The sequence below is a fragment of the Hydra vulgaris genome, chromosome 02 (genome assembly GCF_038396675.1).
Source record: "Hydra vulgaris chromosome 02, alternate assembly HydraT2T_AEP".
Lineage (NCBI taxonomy): Eukaryota > Metazoa > Cnidaria > Hydrozoa > Anthoathecata > Hydridae > Hydra > Hydra vulgaris.
Window position 1 is genome coordinate 4,535,916 of NC_088921.1, and position 22,598 is coordinate 4,558,513.

General features: G+C 28.1%; 1 protein-coding gene across 1 annotated transcript in view; it reads left to right on the forward strand.

The window, feature by feature from the left end:
- The window catches only part of LOC136075740 (NACHT, LRR and PYD domains-containing protein 3-like), a 53,796-nt gene extending 34,017 nt beyond the window's left edge, over positions 1–19,779 (forward strand). The window contains exons 5-7 of the mRNA XM_065789175.1: positions 8,803–10,152; positions 19,001–19,249; positions 19,688–19,779. Of these exons, the coding sequence (XP_065645247.1) occupies positions 8,803–10,152; positions 19,001–19,249; positions 19,688–19,779 (1,691 nt within the window). The remainder of the gene's footprint in view (positions 1–8,802; positions 10,153–19,000; positions 19,250–19,687) is intronic.
- Positions 19,780–22,598: the final 2,819 nt, after the last annotated feature.

Below are 22,598 nucleotides of genomic sequence, written 5' to 3' on the forward strand. Positions count from 1 at the left end.
AAATCAGAGATGTCCACACTGTATAGGAGCACTTTTTACTACTATTTGCATAACACCCAATCAAATTTCATTTTGCAAAAGAAAAAACACTTTGTTATTGTAAAAATGGAGGATAAATGTCAAATTCCAGATACTACAGAAATTGCCAAAAAATGGGCTTTCTGTGTAATTGCAAGCATTATATGTGTTTTCAGAAGACGACAGTAGAAGAGAGGGAGTTTTTACTTTTGTACTTTAACAATTTGCAAAATAAAGATCATTAAGACAACTTTCTTGCTTCAATGATTGAGGTTTTAATGAACAAATGTGTTTCAACAAAGTTTCTCACTCAAAAATAACAACAGCAAAAAAAGATATATGAGCTTGAAAGTTAATAGTTTGGCTTCGTTAAGTTAATAAAACATTATAAAGCTTGTATATTTGATTATTTTTTAAAGAGTTTCTCCTAAAAACCAACAAGTAAAACATACAGATCGACCTCTAGCCTTTTCAGACCATATTGTAAATAGTATTATTGATCATATCAGGTCTTTTAAAGGATGAAAAAGTCAAATGCATTACATGACACTAAAAAGCTTTATTTACCAGAGGATCTTAACTTATCAAATATGTAGAATATGTACAAGGAGTGCTTCCCACTGAATAAAGTTTGTCCAGAAAGCTACAGGCACTTTAATAATGTGTGATTGTTTCAGAATATTATTAGATATTATCTAATTTTCTACTTTTTTTTTTTTACCAGGAAAATATTTGTAGAAAAGTTTAACATTAGCTTTGGTTATCCTCATAAAGATACATGCTTCACATATGACAAGCTCAATATTATACATAAAAACCAAAGCACCTCTGTAGAACAATTCATCAAGAGTCTTCAAGAAAAAGAGCTTCACTTGCGGAGGTGTTTTATGCCAGAAAGAAAGAAACACATTGTAATGCAAACACTGCAATGTAAAAATGCAAAATGCGAAAACCAGCCAAGCAGCTCTTGCATCCTAATGTTTCTACAAACGATATTTATTATCGTAGACAGCTTCCTATGTACACATTTAATATACACTGCTTAGGATCAAACAGTGCTCACTTGTTTTGTTACAATAAAAAGGGAACAGATAATGTAGCAAGCCTGCTGGAGCACTATTTTGCTAAATTTTACCAAAAGATGTATCACATTTGCAGCTTTTTTGTGATTCATGTGCTGGGCGGAATAAGAATTGGACTATTATTTGTTTTTTACACTTTAATGTAGTGAAAAAGAAATGATTTTAACAAATCATACTATCGTTCCCGATAATGGGCCACAGTTACATGGAGTGTGACTGTGATATGGTATTAGTTAACTAAAAGGAAGAGTTTCATATGTGTCGTAAGAACTCTTCACCATTTGAAGTTATTAAGACTGAGTTAAACATATTCCTAAATTTTTCTGCACATTATCAAACCATTTTACGAAGCTAAATGTCTGATACCAACACACCCTAATCGTGACATTATTTTCACCCAAGAATTCCATACTGTTACAATACAGACTCAGTTGGAATGAACCTTTTGAAAGAGTTGTTATATCAAAAGCTTTTGGGAAAAAAAAGAAATTATCACAAAAACTCCTTGCATGCTTGTAGAATGAAAGACTGCCGATTAGCTGTGCAAAGTATGCTTACCTTCAAGTTTTAAAACGTTTTTGCACACCTGATGCCCAGCAGCATTTTAACAATCTGCCTCACAAAAGTCAATTAAGCGATGATGAATCAGTATCAGAGTTTTGTGTACTTGAGTGTATTTAAATTTAAAAACAGTTATTGATTAAAGGATAAAAGAAAATTTCTTTTGAATTCTTTTCTTTTGTTTCTTTTGTTTTTCTGCAAGTCCCTTGACTGTGGCTATTAATCCAAATTAAAAATTCAACTAAAAATGTATCAGAACATATTATAAGCAACATATTTAACGTTATTTTGAATTCTAAATCAAAATCTAAAATTAGATATGAAAAACCAGTGATGTCCAAAAGGTACACTCAATCCAGGATTCCAGAATTCAATGAGCATGTATAATTTGAATTCCTAAAAAAATTATTTTCACGTTAATTTATCATGTAATAGATCATACTAATTTACAAACATAGAACCGCAAATAACATAGTGAGATAAATCTTCAAACTTTACTTTTTTGTTTTCTCAAAATGAAAAAAAATGTGATATCACTGGTTTTCCCCTTGCACCCTGCAAATACTTTCACAATTATAATTGTTAATATTTAGAAACAAATGTTTAAAAATTTGCATTCATCGATCCTAATAGAAATTTGTCATTTATCAATTATATATTTTTTTTAATTTTATATTTGAGAATTATGCAGCTGAAACACAAAAATTAATATTATTACAATACATTTTCTATAATACATATTTTATATACAAAAATATGAATAAAAAAAAATGAGCTGATTTAGGCAAATTTAATTCAAAAATAATAAAGATTTTTAATCAGGAGAAGCAGTTAGTAAAACAACAACAACAAAACAAGAACAAATTATTATGTACAGAAAATAGTATATATTGTTTATGCTTATATACAAGGTCAGTGCGAAGTGAGGAGTGTGTGAAATGTGACACACCCTTTCCCCCATCCCCAATTAATTGCATATTTACGCCATTAGTTGGCAAATCAAAATCTTTTTTCAGATACAGTCAGCAACACCTAGACTGTTTTTCCTTTTATAACAATACTTGCATTGTTATATACAAAAAAATTGTATTTTATTTATAGATAATTTATACAAAATAACAAAATGATATACTAAAAAAAATATATTTACATAAAATATTCAATAAAAACTAAAATTGGGTTAACAAAGTACAAATTGTCATTAAATGTTTTCTAATCCTTCCTGAGCATCTTCTATATGAGGCAACTTTCATATAGAAGATGCTCTGAAATGAAACTAGGGATTTGTTCTTGTCTCTATTTTAGATCCATACTCTATGCTCCCCATAGGATGTTAGCCCTCTATTTCCTTTTATAGCATTTTAAAAATACTTCATACTATAAATCTAAAATGAAAATAGTAGAGAAATAATTTTGAAATTTTAAAATATAAAAGTAATGAAATAATTTTGAAATATTTATAATGAAAAAAATAATGAAATAATTTTAATATTGAAAATGAAAAAATAATAAAATTATTTTTTTCATTTTAAACATATTAAAAACATATTTAATTCTCTTTGTTCTTTATGGTTCTTCTTCTTCCCAAAACTACAGTCTTTTAGATGTAATTTCTGATCAAATTGACCTGATCCTATTTTGTGTTTAGTTTAAAGGGTAAACAGATTCTATCTGTTGACCAGCCTCACACCCCTTCTTCATTTATTAGGCTGGCACAGATGTATTTATATTACATTGTTTCTAGATTAATGTTGAATGCTGGATCTTCTTGAATCAATACATGGGTTTTGCTTGTGTCTGTTTTTATGACTACTTTATGGCAACTCAATCTATTATCTCCTAATGAGGGTACAGCTCTAAACTAAGTTTTATGGTTCTAAAACCCGGCTGGTAGTCAGGTTTCCTAAACTGTGTAAGAAGGGGTTATCATCTGCCCAATATATTTAACTTTATCGAGACACTCTTTTTAGCCTTTACTTAACCAAGAACCTCTAGGCAGGGGACTCTTAATTGGATACAGTTAACATCTGCCCAAGATGTTAACTGTATTTACAAGTTATTTTATCAAGACACCATCTCTATCCTTAACTTAATCAAGAGCCTTAAGGCAACAAACTCCAACATAAAATCCCCTATTTTTATGTCCGAGTTTGTTTCTCCTGAATTGAGTTTCATTTTTATATGTTTTTATTGTGACTTTAATTACATTAAAATATTTAAAATTAAAGTTTAATTTAAATATTTAATTAGATTGAGGTAAAAAATACTATATATTAATATCCTAATTTTTTATATGTTCTTTTAAATAAATATACTCCAATTTTTTTATATGTTGTTTAAAAACTTCAAATTCACCAGTAAGCTATACAAAATTTTCTGCTAAGGCAGGTAATTCATATGATTTATTTAACATTACCAATCAGGATTAAGTATGTTTTGTTAACCTTAAAATTATGTTATAAATGGTGATGGATGTTTCAGATGATTTAGAGACAGATATTTCAGTGATTATTTTTAATATGACTTTTATTAAATTGTAAAAGAATACTGTAAATTAAATTTAGCATCATGTTAGCTCAGATTGTTTTAATAATATTACAATCATTAGTTTTGTTTACTTTGTCAGTTGCTCATGTGAATGATCATTGGTTATCAATGGTTATTATCATTGGTTGGGTCAAAACTTCTTAAAACTCTCTTAAGAAATTGATTGAATAACACAAATTTGTTATACTCATTTATACCTTATTTTGATAGCTTATTTTGATACCTTATTGTGATATTATTTATAAACATGATATTTAAGGAAAAAAATTAGTTATTTTAATCTTGTTTAAAAGTAAAAAATTATGACCAGGACCTCACTGTGTTATTAATAGTATCTTGCTCAATTTGTCTATCCATGCAGAGGCCTTGTTTAAATTTATTTTGTTTGTGTTTTGAAGCTATAGCTTTTAGAAAAAATTTTGTTAACAATAAAAAATATATTTTGTTTTATAAAACACATTAGAAAATTATAAAAATTTCTTTTATTTGTTTTCACTCTAATAATACCTTAATTCAGCGTAAAAATATGTTTTTAAATTTAAGTGAAAAGATATATATATATATATATATATATATATATATATATATATATATATATATATATATATATATATATATATATATATATATATATATATATATATATATATATATATATATATATATATATATATTCAACTAAAGAAGAACAATATTAAATACAATTTTCTTAATGACTTTTCTAACTACAACTCAAGCGGAACTATATAAATAAAAGTTTAGATGCTTTGGATATTTATAAAAGAATATCAAAATATTCAGCTTTTAACCCTTAAAGGACAGGAAAAAAAGTTGGGGTGTTAGACTACCCCAAACTTAAATATTTTTAAACAGAAAAGTTTTTCAAAATTAATTGTGTGCTTACAACAAAAAGAATCTTTTTTGTCCCTCTCTGAAATTGCTTGATTATATAGGTAATTTTATGTAATTATTTGGCAAAGATTACTATTTGCAACTATTGTGTGAAAGTTGTTATTTGCATCTCATTTTTTAAGAGGACTTTTAAATGATCCCTTCAAAAATTATATTCTTCTATGTGATTCCCCATTTTTATAAATTAGGTGAATTTACCAATAACAAAATGTAAGCGTTGTATTCTTCAACATTCAAAAATATTGTAAATGTTGATTGGTTACTCTTTTGACAACCTGGTATAATGTGTCAACTCCACATTTAATCACAGACACAGAAAAATCCAGTCAACATTAAATTAAGATTTCTCTAAAATAATAAATGCTTTTTATTCCTTGCAAGTTCTTTGCAAATGGCTGATGGATTTTTGTAACGGTAAAAGAGAAATTTAAGATGAATATAAAAATATAGAAAAAACAAAACTATATACAAAAGTATTAATTATTTTCGTATTTGCACAAATATATCATCAACAATCATATAAATTAACTTGAAGCAAACAGGTGCGCAAAAAATCATTCAAAAACGAAAAATATATATATAAATGAAAAAAGAATTTCAAATTTAAAAAATAACATTCATAAACTTAAATAAAAAAAAGAAAACAAAAGAAGGAAAGTAAAGTGAAATAAGCAAATAAAAAGAAAGAAAAGATAAGAAGATTTAAATAATCAATTAAAAAAGAAAGATGAAAGAGCATTGGTAGAGAAAATTGGTTTTTTTATATATTTTTTATTTTTTCTTTACATTATAATTTGTAATCATTATTACAATAGTTCATTAGTTTTTGTTTTTCAGTCATTAAATATTATTTGTTTTCTTGCATTATATTACTTATTTATAGTTAATTGTATTTATTTAACAAACTAATTAGCAAATCCATATCCCCTAAACACGTATTTAGTGACTTTCTGAACATTCCAAATGCTAAATCGTTTTTATTAATCCTGTAATTGAAAATGAAATATTTGGTCTTGTTTTAAACTTTCTCAAAACTGAAAAAAGTATTGGTCCTAATAGTGTACCTACATTCCTCCTTAAACTAGTCCTACACATTATTTAAAAACCTCTCTGTACTGTTATAAATAACTAGATATTTTTAAAGTTGCAAAAGTCATTCCAATATTTAAAAAAGGCTCTCAAATAGGTTTCACCAATTACCGACCTATCTCCCTGCTTTCTAATATAGTTAAATCTTTGAGAAAGCCATGGTTAATAGGCATTATGCTTTTCTTGAAAAATTTCAATGCTTTTACACCCATCATTGAAATGACTGAATTGATTAGAAAAGCAACAGAAAGCTTATATAGTAAATCATTCAATTTTGTTGAAAAAATTAGAATATTATGGGATCAGAGGCATACCCCTTAAATGGCTAACTACATATTTAAACGAAAGAAAAAATATATTTCTATCAATGACTTAAAATCTACCCTTGTAAAATGCTCTACTGCTGTTCCTCAGGGTTCAATATTGGAAACTATTTGTTCATCTGCTTTTCCTTCTTTTTATAAATGATCTTCATACATCCATTAAGTTTGCTACTGTTTACCACTTTGCTGATGATACTAATCTAATGCTAATTAATAAATCCCTTTGAAAAATTAACAAACACATAAACCATGATCTTGCCAATCTAGTTCAGTGGCTTCATTCCAACAAACTTTTTCTAAACTCTAATAAAACTGAACTCATTATCTTTAATTCAAACAAAACAAAAATCTTAAGATTGAATTTTAGATTTAGTAATAAATTGCGCCTGTTGAACTCTATTAAATATCTAGGTATGAAAATTGATTCAAGCATTTCCTTTTTATCCTACTGTTAAGACTTAGCAATGAAACTAAGTAGATGGCTTGTTAATGGCTTGTTGGCCAAAATTTAATGGCTTGTTGGCTAATGGCTAATGGCTTGTTGGCCAAAATTTGCCATTATGTTAATCTTGAGACATTTTTGAACATATACCATGCTATTTTTGGCTCACATCTTAGATAAGCATGCCAAGTATGGGGGCAGTCACATCAACAAGCTCTTATTAGGTTATCCCACCTCCAAAACAAGGCTTTAAGCGTTATTTATTTTCAAGAATTATTTTTAATCCTAATGTGCTCTACCTAACTTCTTAAGTATTAAAACAATGTGACTGTACTCAACTTTTAAACTGTCAATTTGTCTTAAGCCACCAACACAATAACCTACCTTTAACTTTCATCAATTTCTTTTCCAAAAGTACCAACACTCGTTATCACCTTTGTTCCGATAGTTATTTAAACCTGTCTGTCTCTAAACACCACTTTTATAATTACTGGCATAAATCTATGAAATATCAAAGCATTAAGCTTGGAACAACCTTTTTTATGAACTAAAAGCTCTCAATTCATTCTCAACCTTTAAAACCAGTTTATTCTACTTTTTTGTTTTTAAATATAGTTATTGTTTATAATTCATATTATCTATAATTATTATTTTTATTTCTATCATTATTGTTGTTGTTATATTAATAATATTATTGCAGTATAATTTTTTATAATTACTACTATTATTTATGTCTAAATTACATTTATTGTTGTTATTATTTATACTTTTTTTTTTTTGTCTATTTATTTAACCTTAAAATCAAAAATTACAAATTTAATTCTAATTTCCAAAGTTAGGTTCGGTGTCACTCATATAGTTAAAAACTAGTCAATGGAGTGACACCTTTATAAAATAAACAAATAAAATTAAAAAATATTAAAACAAGAAAATTATAAAGTAAACTACATTAATACAAGTAATAAAAACTGAAGTATTAGGAACATTATTATTAAAAAAGTTGGAATCAGATAATCATAAAATATAAAGGAGCTCAGAAAAATGAAAAAAAAGAGAGTCTTCAGTGCAGTAAAAAATAGTGGCAAACTGATTTCGTTTTTTCATATTAATTTTTTAACTAGATGACATAGCATAAATAATCATTAGACAACAAAAGACCATACCGCTCAGCTGAAAACACTTGTTTTTCATGCTATGTCATCTAGTTAAGAATTGAATGTAAAAAAATATAAGGGCATTAGTAAGGATACTAACATTCCTCTTCTACAAGAAGTGTCCGGGGTTAGCTTGACAGTGACTGTTCACAAGTTATTTTAGTTCCTTAAATTTGAAAAAAATTAGACATTACATTTCTTGAGCATAAATCCTAAAAAAATAAGTAAAACAGTAATTACAAAACTTGATATATATCAAAATGGTAAATGGTTTTGTATTACCAAATCTCCAGTTTTTCAGACATATAATAAAATATTTAAAATTTAAGTCTGTTTTTTTTATAGGAAACAAATTTTTCTAACCTTTTTTTTTTTTCTTAATTTTTGTTAAGAATTGACTGTCTTCGTTATGATAAATATAAAAGAACAAATTTTTAACAGATTTATCTGGTGCATATATTTCCCATAAAAAATATGTAGAAATTATTTTAAAACTTATTCCTTAATTAGTTATTTAAAATATTGAAAGGTCTTGATATTTAACCATGATAATGACTTGTAATCTTTTATATTTGTTAATGATGATGATGATGATGAAGATAATGATGATGATGATGATGATGATGATGATGATAATGATGATGACGATGATGATGATGAGTTATTGTATTTAGATATATCAGAGATATGCACAGCGCTTAAAAGATTCTATCTTACAAACTATGAAAAAATATGTGAAGTTCAACCACCATTAAAAATACCTGCAAATGTTGATTTAATGCATAAATTTGTTGATCTATGTATCGTTGATGCAGTTAATACTCAAACAGATGCTGTATTTAGTGTTGAACGAAAAGAATTTCTTGAAAAGCAATTGCAATATACACCAATTCCATATAGTGAAATATTTATGAAAGAAAGATCTGTAACATTAATATCTGGAATAGCTGGTATTGGGAAAACATGGCTGCTTAGAAAATGTTTGCTTGATTGGTCAAAAGGCCAAATTTGGGAAAATGTTAAACTTATTTTTTATTTGGAATGCAGGAGACTTAATCTATGTCAAAATATTGGTAATATTAAAGAATTAGTAAACTTTTTTTACAAAGATATTATAAATGATTTTGATATTAGTAATCATCCTGCACTGTTTATAATTGACGGGTTAGATGAGTTTAAATATTTAAATGAATTTATAAATTGCAGTTCGAGTTGTAACTATCCAATTGTTAATGCTTTAACAGAAATTCAAAAATATAAATATGTAGTTGCTGGTAGAGTTTATGCAATTGATAAGTACCAAAGTATATCTACAGAGCATTGTGATAAGATAAACATTCAAATTATGGGATTTAATGAAAGCGGAATAAATGATTATATAGAAAATAATGTTTTAGAGGCAAAAAAAGATGTTGTGAAAGCAACTTTAAAGGAATCTGCAATTGCAAAGTCCATGTCATCTGTTCCATTTTATTTATCTTCCATGTGTAAGATTATTAGTAATTCAAAAAATTTCTACAAAAATTTTTTTTTAACAATGACAGATTTGTATGCAAATATTTTTTTATATTTTTTGCAAAAACACATCATCAAAAATGATGATTTGATTTATCAATTGATGGAAGACAATTCCAATAAAAAATATATTTTAAACATTTGTAAAATTGCATATCAATTGTTTATTGAAAATAGAGTAATTTTTTCCAAAGAAGATATTCAAACTTTTATCATTGACTTTGATAAAAATGAAGGAAGTTTTTTTGGATTTATTGAAAGAATTGAAACAAATCTAGGTTATCTTTATCAATTTGCACATTTGACAATAATGGAGTTTTGTGCATCTGTATATGCATATAATTGTTTAAGTAGTGAAGAGATTGTAGCCAATGAAAAGCTGAATAGTTGTTTATCAATGATATGTGGTTTAACCAATAAAAATCAAAATAGTTTATTGAAGTTTCTTGTTAACCTGAATCCATTAAAAAAATCTTGTGAAGAATCTTCATTTTTGTGTATTATTTTTGGTAAGTCCTTATTACTTTGTTGCATTGTTATGTCATTTTAGATAAAGTTTATCTATTTATCAAAAGTGTAAGTTTATTAAAATCAAAAGTTTATAAACATTATGTTTTTTTTAAGATGTTTTTTCTTTAAATGATAGACTCTATTCTTTTGTATTTAGTATGTTTAACAATATAAGTAAATTTATCTGTCACACATCTTATACAGTAGATGATATAATTACCTGAATGAAATTTATTTTTTTTAAAAAGTAAACTTTGACAAGTAATTTAAAATAAAAGTTTAATATAAAAAATTTATGATTGTTATAAATGCAAGTTTAATCAATTATTCAATAACTTAAAAGAATTAAATAAATTAAAATTTTAGTTTTATGTGCTAAAAACTTAACGATGCATTTAAACTATGCATTTTTTTAACTTAAAATAAGTATCCAAACAAATTTTTTAGTATTAAACATTTCTCCAAATAATTAAATTTTTTAACTTTTAAATACCAAGTTAGACTATCTTTAGCTTTTAAGACTTCTGCAAGTTGATTTTGCATTGATTCAACTAATTTCTTTGTCGTATCTGGACTGATTTGAGTCTAAGCTTCTTGAAGCATGATCATTAGCTCTTCTTTGCTTTAGAAATTGTCACTTTTTTGATCCAGAATGGCACATTGGTGTATAATTGCAATAAAATCTAGGCTTTGAGCCAGCTATTAAAGTAACTTATTCTGCTTCTAGAAAAAAATACTTTTACTTTCTTTGACATATGTTTCATGTTGCTTCTTGTCTATGCAAATTCAAACATTTTTTACTTTTTAATCAGATTGCTGATGGTTCCTAATGTCATTCCAGTTGCTTTTTTTCATTAACCTAAATGTTTTACCTTGTCATTCTTTTGATTTTTTTTTATTGAATGCTTATTAAGTCTAGAACAAAAATAAATAAATTAATAAATATAAAGTTTCCTCAGTGCAATAAAGTTTTTTAAACTTTATCCTAATTGGAGTCATAAGATTTTGCACTAGGTGAGATCCATACTTTGTGATCAATACTTAGTTTTGCTAGCCTAAACTTCTTAGGTAATTCGTCTTTAATAATCGCCTAATTGGACGAAGTTCAGGACAATTTGCAGGATTGTGCATTTTAGGTATTAGATTGATACCATTATTAACATTGATTTGTAGTAATGACAAGATTCTAGGTCAGGCAAAAGATTGCATTACTGTTGTGGGTGTTCCACATTGGCAATAATCGAATTTAATGCAATTCAGGCTTCATCAAAATCTTTTACATAAGATGAGGTTCAGCTGAAGAGCTAGTATTTATTAAGTTTCACTTTTCATTGTGAAATAAGTGACAAAACTTTGTGTTTTCAATCCACATTGGCATCTGACTTGCCAAACCGTAATTTTTTTTGGAAATTTTTCAGTTTTATGAAGAAAATATTAAAATTTAGCCTTTGCCTTTTTCCTGGAAACTCCCATATAAAAATGATGTCTTGGAATCATTTTGAAATGATGTCTTGGAATCATTTTAATTTCACATAAATTTTATCATCCATGATCATACTTTTTTTTTTCTACACAATAATTTGTATAATTTTCCTGCTCGACTTTTTGCCACTAAATTTTCTTTAGCGTTGTGATCTCGGACTTTATACATCTTGAAGGACTTGATTTTATGCTTTTTCTTGATAGTCTGGACCATTTTTCTGCTAGTTTTGCATTTTGGAGCCAAATCTTGCTAAAAATGTTAGGATTTGCCCTTATTTTTTGCAAAACATTCATCTTCAGTTATTTGTAAAGGTTAAATTGTTGCAGCTTTCACGCTTCTATTTGTTGTATTAAGCGTCAAATACTTATTTAAAGTTTATAGTGCTTTTAGAACATCCAACAGTTTTTATAATTGATTTGAGAAGCAAATTACGAATTTTCACTCGAGCATGCAAAATTGTATAACGCACTTGTTGCTGTTTTTTTGCCATTTTAAATAATGATAATGAAAAATAAATTTTACTAATACATAAATAACTGTTGTTTTTGTTTTTTTTAATTTTTAAGCGTCCTAATTACAAGAAAATAATTACCTATTTAAAAATGCAATTTTACTTAACCCAACCTTTACTGTAATACCTTAAAGTTGTTTTAGATTATAGGCTAACTTTTCAGATATTTTTCCATGTGTTTTTCATAATTTATATTATCCTTGTATATTATCCTTACGATTAAAATATTCTTTTAGTTTTCTTTTTGTCATTACTACAGTTATCATCATTACTTTTTGTTTATTTTTTTTTTCTATTATTATTATTAAAGCCTGCAAACTATGATTTTCTACATGTTTGTTTTAGTTTATGTTCTGTGTGCTTTGGTCAATGTGTTTGCGGTCCTTGTGTTTCAGTGTGTATCCTTGCTTATTTTTACTTATGTTATGTTTAAAAATTGGTGTCACTCCTTTGATCAGATTTCTGTATGAGCAACACCATCCTAAATAATTAAATTTTTATCATAAATGATTTTATACTCATAACTACTATTATAATTATTATTATTTTTTCATCGTAATTATTGTAAACATACTTATTATTACTATTACTACAATTGTTTTTTTTAATCTTATATTATTATAATATATTACTATTATTATTACTATTATTACTGTTATTATTATTATTATCAAAAGTATTGTAAATAGTTTTGATAATAATAATAATAATGATAATAATATTAATAATAATAATGATGATTTACGGAAAATAAATAGCTTGTTGTTGTTATTGTTGTTGTTATTTAATTTAATTTTTTTTGATAATATTAGTGGCCAGCCACAGGATCAAATGGTATACAGTCTCATATTTGAAATCCAGTCAAAATTAAGTTAATTTTTGCATATTATTGTAAGTTTGGTTTAGTAAGTTTGGTTAAAGACCCTTATCAAACTTAATTTATTATATAAAATGCTATTTAGAACCCTTTTAGACAAAGTTAAGCATTTTTCAGTCCCATAATTTCTTTTCAACAAGGGGCATCAATAGAAGATCCGGCCCAGGCAACAGTAATCCATACAAGGTTGGATTTGAAATTTATATACATAAAGAATAGAATTCGTTGTAAGAAAGTGTTGAGCTCGATAAAGAAATGCAACCTTAACAGATGCTAATTTAACATTAGATTTGATATATGGTTTTCCAGAAAGATCGGAAGTAAGAGTTAATAGAAGATGAAGGATAGACGACTCATCGAGTTCGTTACCGTTCATAAATATAGTATAGGAAGATCTAAATTATTTCGATAATGATTGGCTATATAAAAATGAGATTTATCCGACTTAAAGTTCACCAGCCACTGTGAGCCCCATGCTGTAGCAGAAGTGAAATCCTTTTCAAGCTGAAATGCCCTCTCCAAGCAATCAGAGTGTGTTAGCTTCTTTTCATGACAAAAATAAATGGTAGTATCATCAGCGAACAATGCCACCTTAGATCGTTAATGTAGATTAAAAAGAGTATAAGGCCATGGATAGAACTTTGAGGAACCCTTGAACTTACAGAATATGAAGAAGTGTGCTTTCCATCGAGGACAGCTTTTATACTACGGTAAAAAAGCAAGGATTCAATATTCTTAAAGATGTTACCAGATACACCATAAAAAAGCTTATGGAGAAGACCAGCATGCCAAACTTTATGGAAAGCTTAAAAATTTCAAGGTGAAGGTCTTAACCTCTCCAACTGTCAAGCAATGGATCAATCTGTTTGACGGCAAAATCAAGTAGAACGCAGCTAGTGGAATCAAGGGATGATATTGATGAAAAGTTCTTAGCAAACAATTCAGCTTTATCTTTAGGTGAGGTGACAAATTCTGCACCTTACAAGAGAGATAGAATAACAGATTTGCCCTTATTATTGATGCCGTTAAAGATTCTCGAGAAGTCACGAAAACCTAATTTTTGTGAGGAAATACGAGATTTCATGACCTGAGAATAGCGGGCTTTGGCATTAGACAAAACCTTTTTACAATGGTTTTAGCAGTAATAAACAGACGTCTGTTTTCTAGAGAATTGTTTTGCTGATAGATATGGAAGTAATGGTTTTGATTGGCAATTGCAGCAGAACAATATGAGGAAAACCATCGAGAAGAGTGAGGCTTGGAATCGTTGAGAGGGAATAAAAGATTCCGTGCCAGCCTGAATTCACGAAGTTATGTCCGAAGCACATTTATCAGCAGGAAGACAAAAGATTTCTACCCAAGGGTTTTCATAAAGAAAATCACAGAAAGGTTCCCAGTCAGGTTTAAGGTAGTTGTAAGAGGTACAATGATAGGGGGATTCAGATGACGAAAAAGAATGAGATAATAGTTTTTTGAGATCAAACCATGATCAGAAGCACCTCAGGGTGAATATGGAGAAACTGAGCACTGTCTAGGGTCAGAAACAAGGCATAAGTTGAGTAGAGAAGATAAATGATTTAAGTTGACTTAAAAGCATGTTGACTCTTTGAGTTAGGGATTGAGAAAGGCAAAAGTTTAGGACTTTAACGCAAGTAGAGTCAATAAAACTAGAGCCAAGCCATATAGTGTGATTAGCATTAAAGTCACCAGTAACAATGATATTGGCTGATTTTCCAACAAATGCATGAATTCTTTCCAATGTGAATGGCCAGGCCAAGCATGTGACTATTTGAGTCTTTACGAAATAAAGGAAGATAACCATCAATGCTACAATCACAAGATGAAATAGCTAAACTCAAATTAGTCTCACTAAGAGCAAGTATGTCTGGTGAAGTTTGCAAGAGATAAGACTCAACAGAAGAAAAGTTACTTTGAAGACCACAAGTTTTAGTGAATGATAGGTTTAGAGAACTTGGTTCTGACGATGGTTTTTTGTGTTTTATAGGTTTTGGTACTTTATTCATTTTTAAATTTGTTAAAGAACTTGACTCGAAGCATTGATTGTACTCAGTATACTGTTTAAAAGCCCAAGCAATTGCCTCATTACTATTAAAAACCGTAAGCCGTAACAAAGGGTTCCAAATGTGGCCTTGACAATGCACACCAAAAGTACAAACAAGGACACCATTTAAGCTCAGCATGGCACTGTTAATACTTTGATATTTTTTAGCTGGCAATGAAATCAGTCTCTCTGAGAGCTACTTCAGAGTTATGGAAACCCAACTACCAGCTGGCCTCAGAAAATTCATAAAACTGTGTTTTAGAGCTGTGCCCTCATTAGGAGGTAATAGAATGAGTTGCCTAGTCATAAAAACCGAGACACAAGCAAAACCCATGCATTGAGTCAAGAAGATCCAGCATTCAACATCCTAAACTGGAAATAATGTAATAAAATTGCATCTGTGTCAGCCAATTAGATGAAGAAGAGGTGCGAGGCAAGTCAACAGATAGAATTTGTTTACCCCTTAAGTCTTTGCCTTGGAAACTTTGCCTACAAGACAGTAGTCGGATGCATTTAACATCTGCCCAAGATAAGTATTTTTATCAAGACACCATCTCTAGCCTTTACTCAATCAAGAGCCCCAAGGCAGGAGGTGTTTTATGTCGGAATTGGCTTCTCCTTGCCTTTGCCTAAAAAAGTGTATCCTCCAAGGCAGTAGGACACGAGACAGCTTATACTGGGTTACATGTTACCAGTAGCATTTTAGTTGAATTTGTTCAACAATATTTTCTTTATGTGTTCCAAAATCCACCAAAAAGAAACACTATGCTATGCACCAAAAAGAAACACTATGCTTTTTAGTTTAAGAAATATGTTGTACTTATCTTTCACTGATTATAATAGATAAATTAACAGTTTGGCTATTGTAAAGTGATTTTTTGTTAATCTTTGAGATTTTTTCCAGTCATACAACAAACTTTTTTCTTCATTTTGGTATCAAATGATGTTTTTATATAAACACTGTTACGGGAGCCTTGGATCAAACAAATCCAAATCCAAAATGGTTTTCTTAATGGATTGGGTAAAGGACTTTCAATCTTTTATTGTAAACTAAACTAGATCCAAACAAATCAATGTAATTCAATAATATATATGCATACTTTTCTGCGGTTATTTTAGGTGCTCTAAGATCTAATGGTCACATCACCGCAGAAGGGCATTAACTTAAAACTTTGCGCTTGCTTCATATTGAAAAAAAGCCTAGAGTAGGCATCAACCACAGATCAGTGAATGATCCAGCATTTTTTGGTGTTTGAGATATCCAACTGACATGGCGCAAACTCCAAACATTTGTATTTTTGGAGTTTGCGCCATGGTTTAAATAATGATGCACTTGGTTTAAATATTGATTCTTTGCAAAATATTACGATTGGAGGCTGGAAACAAAAAAAAAACCTAAAGTTTCATCCCCTCTTCCCCAAACATCAGGGCAGCAAGTTGGTAAGATAATTTTTTTGCTAATTTTAACTAAGTTTATTTTCATCTATAAGTTTAAAGCTGATCAGTATTATCTCCAAGCATTCATAATTTTTAACCATATGAAGTTTAAACCCCCTTCAATTTGAGAGAGTTACAAATTTTATATGCTCATAAATTTTGAACGCTTAGAGATTGTAAAACAATAGTCAAATTTTATCAATGAATATAAATTTCGTTATGAATAGTAAAAAAAATTATTTCATGTACTTCTTGCTCTCACGTTTGGGGCAGGGGAGATAACATTTTAGTGCTTATTTGTTCCCAGCCTCCATTCATTGCAACTTTTTCAAAAACCTTGTTTCTTGACATAAACATAAACATACAAATGCTTCGATTTTACTCCATGTTAGCTATCTCAAACACCAAAAAATGCTGGATCTGTCACTGCCACAGATCTTATTTTTCTGAAGCAAATTTGCCTCAGAATTCAGCGTTTAAACACTGCAAATGTACAATAGATATTTATATACATATTTTCAGCTTAAGACAAATATCTCAAGAAAATATGTAAAAAAATAATTTTTATATGTAGTTTTAAGATTCAGAGTCTGCAGTTAGGTTTCGGATCAAAATTCAAGTTGTTATATCTATTTAATAACAAGAAAGTGAGTAGAGTTGCCGTAGAATAAAAGAGTCACTGTAGCAAGCTTTTTTAATCCACTCTTCTTCTTTTTTTATGTTTTTTTAAAGAACTCTTTATTTGAAGTAGCTTCTGAAGCTTCTCCAAGCTTATCACATGTTCTACATTATCTTGAATAAATTTTGAAACAAAAAATATATTTCTTGTTTTGAGAAATAAGATTTTTAAACTATGCTCAATAGATTTACGGTTTTGCTGTGAGTTCTGATGAACTGTTATCAACTTTAAAAGATTTTAAAAGTTTTGGAATTAATTGTGTCCAAAAATTCTACGGGAGTTTCATCTGTAGGCATTTTTCAAACTGTAACCTAGAATATCAAAAATTAACCAGTAGACTGGTGAAATATACAATTCAAGACCTAGTGGCTGGTCTTTATCATCAAAAACTGCTTTCAGAAGGATTTCACATCATCTTTATGAACTTTTCAAATCATCCATAAACACTTCACACAATATTTATCAATTCTTTACCCTTTACCTCCTGTATGTTCCTCCTGTAACCCTTTCCCTCTTGTAAACAATCACATATACCCCTCTTCTAAACTGTGATAGCAATTTTTACTTCACATATATTTTAAAAGATTTAAATGTACTTTGCAGCATTTTAAAAATTTAACCTTATGAAAACAAAGCAATATGCATAAACATAGGAAGTGTAAGTAAATACTTCGACAAATCAATGACTCAATTAAGTAATAATAAAGTTGTAATACTAAAATAATTTTTTGAAGTTGCTTTTTGTCTTGCAGAAAAACTGCAATCGATTTCATAACTTTGATGAATGTTACGAAAGTCACTCAGGAAGAATGCTACCAGTTTTTTAAAATTTCCTTTGTTAATTGTTTTTAACAAATAAGTTCAATACTTTTGCAATTCTTTTGTTATGTAACTCTAACTCTTAATAATAGATTTAAAAAATTCATGATAATAATTGCTCGACAATGTGATGTAATGTAAGTAAAATATACAATATCAAAAAAAGTTTATTTTCCTTAGCCGGTTAACTCTGATAGATTTTTATATATTTTTAAATTGGTATAGAATTCTCAACATCTTGTGAAAGTATCTAATACAAACTGCTTTTCTGATTCTAAGAAATCAGACCTAACAGTTAAAGCAATTTTTTTACTTTGTTTTCCATGTAACATAAGTGTAAGTAGCATTTTCGGCAATAAGTTCACGCTCTTTTGGACAAACTCAAAACTTTTTAACTTATTTTATTCATTAGACTAACAACTTTCATACAAAATAGCTAAAAGTTTAATTTAAAGTTTAAATAAGCAAGTATTTGGTAAAGTTGTTGCGCATTTAACGTAAGTTAAAAATGAAATTGCCCATATATATATATATTATTTTTATGTCCTTATTTTCTCATTAATAACTATAATAATAACTTATTAGTAAGAAAAATAAAATAATATGACAAATAAGTTTTTTTTTTTCAGCGCGTTTTTAAAATGCGTGATTTTTAATATATGCAAAAAGTCGTGGCAAAGATATCAACAAAAAAAGTATATATGCGTGGTCATTTAAGGCCTGCAACCGCACACGTCTCCTGATAAGGCCTACTTATTTGAGAACCTCAATTATTTTTTTATTTTGATATGAAGTTGTCTAATTATTGCTATAAAATTATTTAATATTTATTGATTTCTTTTAAAAGAAAAAATGGAGAAAAGAAAACCTTCAGGTTGTGAGTTTAAACAAAAATGTCTACGAAAGAGGAGCAATTGAAATCAAATCAATCATCTTAAAAAATTTCTACTAAAAACTCATCTTGATAAAAATTTCGAAGAAAGTCCAATAGGTCAAGATCTGGTTGATTCTGGAAATGTAAGCAAATCAACTGACTCTACTAATTCAATTGAAACTATTCAAACAATTGAAAGATTTACTGAAACTGCTGCTACCTCAGAATGCTTTGATTATATTAGCGATTGGAAGGAAAATTTAACCAATGATTTCATACAAGATGCTGTTATAAAAGGTCCTAACAATTTCAAGGAAGATTCTAATAACTATCCAAGAAATGTTGATAGTTTGAGTTTTTAAAATCATTTTTTTAACTGCATCATGGATAATGGTGAAAAAAATCATAGAACGTGGTTAGTTTATTCAAAAAAAGCTAACAAAGTTTTTTGTTTTTGTTGTAAACTTTTTTGTTTAAATCTTATAATGTTGGCTCATAATGATGGTAATGATTGGCGCCATTTTTACATATATTTTTAAAAACTCACAAAAAAAAGCCTTGATTATTTTTGACTGCTACACCAAGTGGATGGGTCTAAAAAATAGATTACAAAAAATCACTTTAATTGATAAATTTTGGATAAAAACTAATTTAAAGAAGTGGCACATTGGGACAACGTAATTAGAAGAATAATTTCCCTAAGTATTATGATCGCAAAGCAAAATATGCCACTCAGAGGCTCTTATGAAAAAGTCTATCAAGATAATATTAAAAACTTTCTTAAAATTTTAGAATTTTTGGCTGAATTTGATCCAGTTATGGAAAAATATTTGTTGAGAGGAAAAAAAAAACCTATTATATTTGGCAAAAGATATTCAGAATAAAATCATTGACTTGATTGGCAAATCCATTATATTCGAAATTTGCTCAAATGTCCAAAAGTCTGTGTATTTTTCTATTATTGTTGATTGTACACCAGACATCAGTCACTAGGAGCATATGTCAGCGCTAGTTCGATAGGTTGATGTGGAGGATAAGATTGAAATTCATATTAATTAAAGTTTTCTTGGATTTTACCTTATTGAAGGTTCGACAGGACATGACTTTTCAAATGAGATATTTGACTCCCTGGTAAAAAATAGCTTGTCAGTGGAAAAATGTAATTTTCTACCAGGCAGCACAGCATTAGAATTTTAGAATCTTTCTTTTTACTCATTTAAAAAACTTTACAAAAATTTTGCGTTCAATTTATACTTTACAAATCACCTCAAATATGCTCGTGGAAAAACCGCTTATACTAAAATATAGATTTTCTCAAGGAAACTACGTCCGTCAAATCCACCGTACATAATTTCTCCCACGCAATTCAATTACAAAAAAATAAAAGGGCAGAGCTATGACAATGGTGCAAATGTGTAAGAAATGGTGAACAAGCTTTTATTCTTAAAAAAAACAGCTGAGCGGTTTATATTCCATGCTGCAGTCACACATTAAATCTGGTAGTTGTTGATTCTGTGAGATGTTCACCTAAAATTTCTATGTTTTCAAATATAATTAATCAAGTTTACTGTTTTTTCTGCAAAAAGATGGTTATTTTTGCTATCAAAGTGTCAATCTTTAACAGTTAAACCATTAAGTGATACAAGATAAGAAAGCCATCTCAATGCTATAAATACTCTTCAATTTGAAATGCCAAAAACTTATGAAGCACTGCAAGATTCAGCCAAGACTACTAATGAAACAGATGCAAAAACCAAAGCAGAGTCTGTTACTTTAAAAATAACAAGCTTCGATTTTTTGTGTTCTATCGTAATTTGACATAAAGTTTTATTTGAAATTAATTTAACAACCTAACAACCACTAATTATAGTTGGAAGTTACTGAAAGAGAAAAGATAAAGATTGTAGACAACTTTAAAGACTGCAAATTAATTAAATTATCACGATAATTTATCAATAACCATGTTATCAGGATTATTTTTTTTATTGATACAATTGATTGATGCTTTCTAGTAATATATTTCTATTGACTTATACTATTTATGTTATATGAGTATATAATTCTGTGTCTTGATACAGAGCACAATAATTTTACTTTATGTTTTTTCTTAAGATAAATATTAACTGTTGTTATGATAGTGATAATTGCATAACTTTTTATTTATATTATATTACTCAAAATATTTATATTTTGACCACAGACATTAAAAAAAAAAACCTGAAAAATTTAGCTTGATTGACCAACCTGTTCAAAAGTTATGATGGAATCATATCTTTTGAACAGGTCGAAATTTGAGTTTCTGAAAGATACAGTAGATTTTAATGATTTTTTACATAAAATTGTAGTAAAAAAATTATCACTTGAAAAGGATTATTTGGGTCAAAAATCACAATACAAAATTTCAGGTGATAACCCTTTTTACTTATAAAATTATGGTTTGTCTAAATTTGACCAAAATTTTCGATTTCGGTCAGTATTTATCCAATTTTAAGTTTAAACAATCTGGCCAATCAAGCTGAACTTTTTGAGATTTTATTTTTTTCATAAAATCTGTGGGTAGGCAAATCTGAGGACTACCTCAGAGCCATTAGGTGATTTGATATAAAATGATTCTAAAGTTATTTACTTAAGGTTTGTTTTTGTAACCTTTTTTTTGCTGATTAACAAGAAACTTTTAAAACAAATTTAAACCAACATTTAGAACTTTATGTGTATATTACAAATCTGTTTAAATAAAAATCTAAGCTGCTTGACCAAGTACTTTAATCAATTTTTACCTTGATAATCAATTATATGTTTTCATATTGTCAACGGTGACATGCAAAACTATGGATTTTTATATAAGTTATAAAATTACTATTTATCAAGTTATTATTACTTCGTTAAGCTGCAATATTTTTAAAGTCATTATTACCAATAAATGAGCAATAGAACCACACCTCTGCATAGTTTAAATTTACTGTCATCGAATAGTTTAAATCTACGGTTGTCAAATAGTTAAAATCTACTCTCTGCAAACAGTTTAAATCTACTGTCATCGACTAGTTTAGTTGAAAAAAAACTGGATTTAAAACAGCAAATAAAAAAAAAAGAAAAGTATTATGTCTACAACTAAATTTTACAACAGCTTACATCAAACCCTCCACATATGACACATTGATGATTATGTTAGTGTAGTATCGTAACTAATACTTCATACTAAGTCATTCCATAGAGAATTTTATGCTACTCAATAAAACTTTCTATGGATTGACTTTCCTGCTTGTTTAGATACAACCACTTGTTCAATCTGATTTCAAAAACTTTTTAAACATGATATCATATAATTGAACCTGGCATTTTCTGTCTAATTTTCTCAGACCACATTTCCCAAACCTATGCATAGTTCAAAGGTTCGGAAGTTTTATCTAAATTACAGTTTATATCACACATATGGTCTTCCTCGTGTGTAACTAATCCTTGGAATATTCGCAACTTAACATTATAATAGCACTATGATAAATTTTTTATTTTTGGTGACAGTAGAAATATAAAACTTGCAATGAGTGAAGTGGCTGTTCATTATAAAATGTACGGAGTCCTGTAAAGTAGAAAAACAATCTTGAATTTGAAGATCTTTAATAAATACATGTGTATATATATATATATATATATATATATATATATATATATATATATATATATATATATATATATATATATA